The sequence below is a fragment of the Cervus elaphus genome, chromosome 23 (assembly GCF_910594005.1).
Source record: "Cervus elaphus chromosome 23, mCerEla1.1, whole genome shotgun sequence".
Classification (NCBI taxonomy): domain Eukaryota; kingdom Metazoa; phylum Chordata; class Mammalia; order Artiodactyla; family Cervidae; genus Cervus; species Cervus elaphus.
Genome location: NC_057837.1, coordinates 58,189,487 through 58,197,003, shown reverse-complemented (window position 1 = coordinate 58,197,003; position 7,517 = coordinate 58,189,487). Strand labels below are relative to the sequence as shown.

The following is a 7,517-nucleotide window of genomic DNA, read 5'->3' as shown; positions in this document are numbered from 1 at the left end:
CAGGGGATCTTCCTGACCCAGGGATCGAATCCAGGTCTCCTGCGTGGCAGGCAGATTCTTTACCACTGAGCCACCTGGGAAGCCCTTCGGTAAGGAACAGTTATAGTGGTTTCAGCCATTATTGGGCCAATACAACAATGTCTGCTTTAGCTAAACTCAAAGTGGGGAGAGGTGTCATCTTTTTGGTTAGAACTCATGACTCCCCTCTCAGGCGGGGGACAAGCTCTCCTCTGACACTACGGCTTGGGGAGGTGGTGTTGTCTGTGTGCTTGGGACCTGAAAACTAATCCAGAAACTTCAAGGGATATTAAGTATTATGAAAACTGTCCCAGAGAGCCTGTTATTAATAAGTGGCTAATACTTAACGTCTGCCAGGCACCCTTTGGCATTATCCAATCAGACCCCGCCTTACAAGCACTGCTGTTAACCCATTCTGCAGACCAGGTGACCGAGGGTCAGCAAGGGGAGTGGCCACCAGTGAGAGGCACTTGGGTTCCAGAGCTGGGCTGGGCACAGCACCGTGGTCCCCACTCTCACCAGCCGAGAGTAATGAGCTCTCTTGGTGTCTCCCCAGTTCTTTATAATCTGAGGCTTATCTTCACTAGATAAGGGGAACAGGTAAGGCAGAGGTGTGTTCTGATCATAGGGCTCTATGGCCCAGAAGATTACAAAACCCTGGAATGAGGCCAAAGTGTTCATCCCTGGAGATCAACTCAGTTTTGGCAGATTAGAAAAAAAGAAAAACAACTTTGACCAGACATGAAAAGTGTTAGTTGCTCAGTTGTGTCTGACTCTTTGCAACCCCATGGACTATAGCGCGCCAGGCTCCTCTGTCCATGGAATTTTCCAGGCAAGAATACTGGAGCATGTTGCCATTCCCTTCTCCAGGGAATCGAACCTGGGTCCACCCACATTGTGGGCAGATTCTTTACCATCTGCACCACCAGGGAAGTATAAGAACAGTAAGTGTAGTGGGCACTGCCTCACCCAGACCCTCTGGCATGTCATCCCTGCTTCCACGAGTGGCTGCTAAGGGTCTGCACCTGGAAACGTCTTCAGGGGGCCACCCTGGGACCTGGGGGACCCCTTTCTGCCCCCTCTCTTAGGCAGGAAGAACCAGGGCATCTGAGAGACTGCCTCTCCTGGGGGGAGGGGGCATGGATACACATCTCAGAGCTTCCCACAGATTCCCTGGAGATCAGCCTGAGGCTGGGGCTTTGCCTAAAACAGTCCTCCTTGCACAACTTCTCCCTCTGCCCTTTTCCTGACTCCCTTCATTGTCTCCCTTGGGAGCACAACCTTGATACGTATCTTCACACAAGTACACACCTCTGGGAAGAGCCCCACCTGAGACAGTTTCTTGCATCCCTTATCAGTTTTCATCACTTCCTGGCAGATGATACCCCAAGAGGAAATATACAATGTTTTGCAAACTCTTTACCCCCATGAGACCCAATGCCTGCCTGTGCAAGTGCTTTCACTGAGCGCCCTGAATGCTGCCTGAACTAAAACAGAGAGGTTGATGGAATTGCTCAAGGCCACACAACAGCTCCGAGGAATGTGCTTCCTGCCCTCGAAAGGCACCCAGGATTTGGTGCTGAGGGCAGCAGAGGGGACAGGGGAAAGCATCGCAGTTCAAGAAAGCAGAAGAGCCTGGCTCCAAAGAATTGTAAAATTTATTGTATAAGTATTGCAGCTTTTCAGAATGTCATCATTGCCACTAATGATTACTGATACACAACAAGCGATTTCATCAGGCCTGTGGATTGGCATCCAAATACAGAGTCTTACGCAGCAGCAACGTGGGCACTGCACCCAGCGTGCCACGGAGTTTACACACATGTAACTTGAACAGAACTCGGGAAACGGGGCTGTAAAAGAGAGCGGTTCCAACACCAAGGGAGCAACGTAAAAGCGTCGCCATCAGCACAACCACCGTGGAATCAGGCAGGCAAATGAGGGCGCAGCGGGTCCTTCTGAGCTCTATAGTACAGCAAAATTTGAAGTGCAGTTTCCGGAAAACCAAACTGAACAAAATATTTTTCTCTCCTTTATCACCGGGATGTTTTATGGATCTGGAAGCTTGGTGTTGCATGTAGGGAAAAAAAAAAATTCTCTGAAACGTACAACTCACAGAGCAGACAGACAAGGAGGGGAATGGGTTCGGTCCTCAGCCTGCCCCGGTGTTCGCTAGACGTGGAGGGGAGTCACTTTCAGCTCCTGGCAAAAACGTGAGGACGCGGACGGCTCTGAGTGCACTCTGCTAAGGCCGTCTGTGTAGACCTGGGCTTTGCGGGGGAAAGTTTTCCTCCAGAGGAAACGTGATGATGGACAAACAGGGAAATAACGCGAGTAGAAAAAGCTGAGCTCCGCCACCTTCTCTGAGCCCAGCCTGGTCCCCCTCCAACCAGCCACTGCCGAGCACCCCTCCCCTTCCACCTTCTCCTGGAAAAGGGGGCCCTCCCAAGGGATGCTCAAAGGCTTTTCAAGAATAAGAGCATGACTGCCAACACCAAGAGGAAGGATGTATCCTCAGGGCTCCGGGTTCGGCAGGGAAACCAAGAGCTCTGCAGAAACACACCCGTAGTCTTCTTGGGAGGTGCCCTGGCCCCGACAAGTTGCTCCACCGTGAACTTCTGCAACTGTCGTCTGCTGGGCACGGAGCCCAGGCATGATGCTGTGGCATTGAGGACTGGACTGCAATACTGGGGCACAAGGAGGGGGATGCTCTGCCCTCAAGCCAGCTGAAGTCAGTAACCCCCTCCCCTGCTTCCTTTTCTAATTCATCAACCATCTGGCAAATGCAGACCACACCTCCCCCGCCCCCAACCCCAGCAACAAGATGCAAGTTTTGGCTCAAGAGGAAGGACCTCAGGGGGACCTTGGGGACACCTCGGTCTGGCCTTCATCTAACGCTAATAACAAGGTCCGCATCTAGGTTTTTTGACCCAGATGGGAGTTAAGTACAGACAGGAGGCTGGAGGGGTGGCCTGCCCAAGGGAGGCACAGCCAGGGTGGAGGGAGGGCGGGTGGGACACGCACGAGGGTGATGGGTGTGTTTTTAAAGCAGTCACCTCTGTCGCCCACGAGTGGGAAGGCAGGCCCAGGTGAGTAGGGGCACTGTCCAGGAACGCTGCTGCCTGAGGACAGGAGGGTCAACCGCTTCCTCAGTAAGGCACTAGGGAGATGCTTCACATAAAGGAAAGATACGTTTTTTTAAAAAACTTTATAAATGTGTCCCTGTACCTTTCAGGACAAACTCTAGGGATGTCTCTGCATGAGTGACCTTTACAAAGAATCTTTGAGAGAGAGAGGCAGAGGTTAGGCTGAAGACCCCACAGAGAGGCAGGTTTTATTTTCAAGGGACCAGAACTTTCTGACAGGCTGGTGAGCAGGCACTCAGACACCTCGGTCACCTATTGGTCACCATGTTCTTAAAAGGTACATGATAGAAATAGTTCAAATGGTCAGAACTTCAAAACTGTTCTCAAGTTTTTCAAGTAATAAAAAAGGTTGTTTAAAACAATAGTTATTGCCTCTTATCCTTTTCTGTCAACCGGCTAGTTGGGATTCTGTTGAAAATGAAGAGACACCTCTGCAGGACGGGCGGGCGGGGTGGGGGGCTACTCTCTTGCCGGGGGCGTCACCCCATGGAATATGAGCCCGTCCTTGGTGGCAAGAAGGACTCTCATTTGCTCAACTCTCTCCCCATCATCTCCATCTGCACACACGCACGCCACCAGCGAGGGGTCCCACCAATATCTAAGCGGTAAAATCCTGGTAAACAAGAGTTGTGTCTGACAAAGACGCTTGTGAAAACACAGACACACAAAGACACCAAAAACGATGGTTTCCATGGGGAAGGGAATGAAATGCGAAAAGAGAGGAGAAGGGGAAGAATTCTGCTTCTACATCCTAAAGCTTGAGTCTGTGTTGGTTTGACGGTTATTCTCGTTTTCACCCTTTCGCAGTGTCCTGGGAGAAACCTGGGCATACCGCTCTTTCGTCTCTGGTCTTCTGGTTATGGGCCTGTTACGTGAGAACCGATATAAAGACAGGGGTGAGGTCACGCGGCTAGTCCTTTGGGCCTTTCCTACATGCCAGCAGGCTGCACCCACCTCAGCTGGCGCAGTGTGGGGCCACTGAACTGCCAAAGTATCCGGCATGCCTGAGCCACCTAACTGCCTCTGGCAGGGCCCTGGCGATGCAGGCAGGGAGCACCTTGGCGAGCCCCTTCCTATGGGGACCTTCATGGTTCAAAAAAGAAGAGAGAAAAAAAACAAACAAACTAAGATTCCTTCAGTAACAGTTAATCTTCATTTCGGGAAGAGCAAAGCCCACCTTCCTGGAACTTGGGGCCTGAAGTTAACTTTTCCTATTTCATTTGCGATCCAAAGGCTGTCGTGGCCCAGAGGAGGGCTAAACACGTCTCCTTCAGGAGGGAATGTAGACCGAGGTAATAACCTATCACTAGATGAAAGCTTCCACTGTGCAGGAGGTCAGCCCTGGGAAGCCTCTCTCCAGCCCAGCGTGGAGCCCACGCTCTGCCTGAAGTCGACTGGGAAATCCCGACATTTCTCCCTTAAAACTCTTGACACACGTGGATAGAAGTTTCCATCGAACAAGCACTGACATATTTATATTAAAAAATAGTGCAAAAGCTCAACATTTATATAAATAACTCTAAACCCCTGCTTTGTAGTTTTTTTTTTCTTTACAAGGTAATACACACTTTCTCAGTTGGCACTCAAAAATTGCCATTTTTTTTTCTCTCCTAGTTCAGAAAACAACTTTTTTTTTGTAATAGGCCTCTTCTAATACAAAAATACTCCTGCCCTCGCACATACAGTTTCTCTTATTTTATATATATTTATATATATAATATTGCAGATCTTTAAACAAAGGTTTTGTGCAAATATGTCTTTAAAGTTAAGTGAAATCATCATAAACAAACAAAAGAAAGTAAGCATTCACGCACGCAGCTCAACTAGAAACAGAAAAGACTAGTGTAGAATATTTTTTTTTCTTTTGCCTTCAAGACACAGCTCAACAAAGAAACGTGGGGTGTGTTTTTTTTTTTTTGCTTTTTTTTTTTTTTTTGCAAGCTTTCTTAGCTTGTGCATTCAGACCAGACAGAACACGTAAATATTTATACACAGAGAGGTGGGGGAGGGGGGAGGAGGATGGTTACGCGTCGCATTTTCTGTGTGTCGCCCCGGCCTCCTCTCTCTTTTCTTTCAAGAAGTGCGGAGTGATTTGCGGTTTTACCTACTGCGGCCCCGGCCCGCCCTCGGGACTCCTAGAGGGGGTGTCCCTTCTGTTTATCCTTCTCTTTGCTCCAGGCCGCTGTGCTCTCCAGGGGGGCGATGTGTGCGGGGTGCAGTCGGGTGCCCTCCAGCAAGGAGGCCGGCCCGCTGCTCTGCTGGTGCTGGAAGGTGGAGGCGCCGGGGTAGTGGCCGATGACCTCGCTGTAGGTGGGGGGCGGTCCCTCCATGCGCCCACCGCCCCCGTAGCACGTGGCGCTGATGCCCGAGTTACTGCTGGGGGGGCAGGGGCCGCCCAGCATGGCACTTTCCATCAGGTCGCTGTCGAAGATGGTTCTGTTCGGGGGTGCGCGCACCGACTCCCGGTTCAGCTCCAGCTGCTGCTCGGGGTCCCGCAGCTGGAGCGTGCAGGGGCCCTGGTAGGGCGGGGGCTCCTCCCCGTCCGACAGCGAGATGGTGGGCGGCAGATCGATCTCGTGCTGCAGGTACGGGTAGGTGGGCTGGAAGCGGTGGAAACGGTCCCGCTGGGCGAAGGCGGGCACGGCCAGGCGGTCGGTGGCCCGGGGCGGGGCATACACCTGCGGCTGGAGGGCAAGAGCCAAGTGAGGGTCCCTCCCCCAAGCGCAGCAGGGCCCAGCCGGGGGTGGGGTGGGGGTGTTGTGGTGTTGGTGGGGGTGCTGCCTATGACTCTGCTCTCTGAGGAGTGAGGATGGGGGTAGGGAGCGGAGCCCGGAGTCCAGCGCCTGATGCCTGGAGAGCCCTGAAGTGTCACACAGTGGCGAGACGGGCAGCCCAAGTCCTTCGGTGTAGCAGATACTGAGGCTGCTTGCTGGGGGTGGGGAGCGCACAATGTCCCAGCGGGGACCATCCCAGCTGCCCAGGAGGATTCTTCAGAGAAGAGTAGGAGTGGGCCTCGAGCAGCCACTCTACTAACAGGGGAGGTGCCTCCGGCCTGGGGAAGGGGAGCTACCGGGCAGAGGGCCGTCCACGACAGCAGCCTTGGGGGCAGGGGACGAAGGGAGTCCCCTTCCATCACTTGCGGGAGTGATGGAGGGTAGGCAGCGCTAGGACTCACCTCTGGAATTCCATTGCCTGACACCGTGCTCTCTGAGGGCCAGAGGCATCCTTCCTGTATGGGTAGAAGGCCACAATCAAGATAATGAACATATCCATCACCCCAAAGTTTCCTTGGGGACCTGTTTTCTTGAGGGTCCCCAGGTCAGTCGGTTATCACCTGCAGTCTTGGGGGATGGGGAGCGGGGGAAGCTGCCTGGAAGAGTGCAATTTCTTATGTGGCCGCTAGGCGGCTCTGTGAGTCTCAAAACCGTCCCATCAGGAAAGCAGTTAGCCGACACAGACTCTCTGGGGTGTAGTTTATTCCCGGTGTGTGGATACAGAGGGCAGACACATACCATTACTGTTAATATGGTCACCCAGGCCGTTTCGGTACTGATGTTAGGGATGCCTTGGTGCCAGACACTGTGCTCAGCTCTTTAACGCACTAACTCAACTCTCGTGACAAAACACGGTGTAGCTGAATGCCATCAGCCCAGCTGGTAAGAGGCAGGGTTGGGATCCAAACTTTTTCTGCTGCCTCCAGACTCATTCAGACTCAAGCCGGCCCTAGCAGGCTCTGTGGCCCCGGGTGGACCCCTGGCACAGCCCAGGGGCATCAAGAAAACAGAGGAAGCACACCCACCTGCTCCCCATTCAAGTTGGGAGCCCTGGAGAGCCGTGCAAGCAGCCAAGGTCAGCTTGGATCAATGTGAACTCGCCTAAAACCCCTCTGTGAGGCCCTCCATCCCAGGTTCAAACCATCTCTGCCCACCCACTAGCCCAGGGAGTCTCCACCAGGGAGCTTAGGAATACACCAGTCAATGCTGGGAGGCCCCACTGCAAACCCCAGAATCACCGCCATCCTTGTCACCTGACTAACCCCAACTTGTGCACTTGGAGGTCACCTCCTCCTCCAGGGAGGCCTCCAAGGACCACCCACCCACCAGAGGCCCCTCCCCAGGCTCCCACAGCATCTCTGCTCCTGTGCCAGCCCGGCCCCGCTGTGAGTAACCCAGCATCAGCTTGCTGCCCTGCACCTGCCCACCGGCTGAGTCTTAACTTACCCTGTTCCCTGACTCAGTGAATGGCCCTGACACCTTTCCAGGTACCAGTGCCAGACCCACATGCTGCTTCTGGCAGCTCCTTCTTTTGCCCCCTCCACTCCCCAACACTTCCTTCTCTTCCTAAAAGCATCCC

The 7,517-nt window shown here is 53.2% G+C and overlaps 1 protein-coding gene across 2 annotated transcripts in view; it reads right to left on the bottom strand.

Annotated features, from left to right (window-relative positions):
- Nucleotides 1-1,658: 1,658 nt before the first annotated feature.
- The window catches only part of PMEPA1 (prostate transmembrane protein, androgen induced 1), a 57,311-nt gene continuing 51,452 nt past the window's right edge, over nt 1,659-7,517 (bottom strand). For both annotated transcript variants that reach the window (XM_043884915.1, XM_043884914.1), the window contains exons 3-4: nt 6,340-6,393; nt 1,659-5,848 (exon numbers count right to left, since the gene is read on the bottom strand). In XM_043884915.1, coding sequence (XP_043740850.1) covers nt 5,300-5,848; nt 6,340-6,393 — 603 coding nt within the window. In that variant the 3' untranslated portion in view covers nt 1,659-5,299. The remainder of the gene's footprint in view (nt 5,849-6,339; nt 6,394-7,517) is intronic.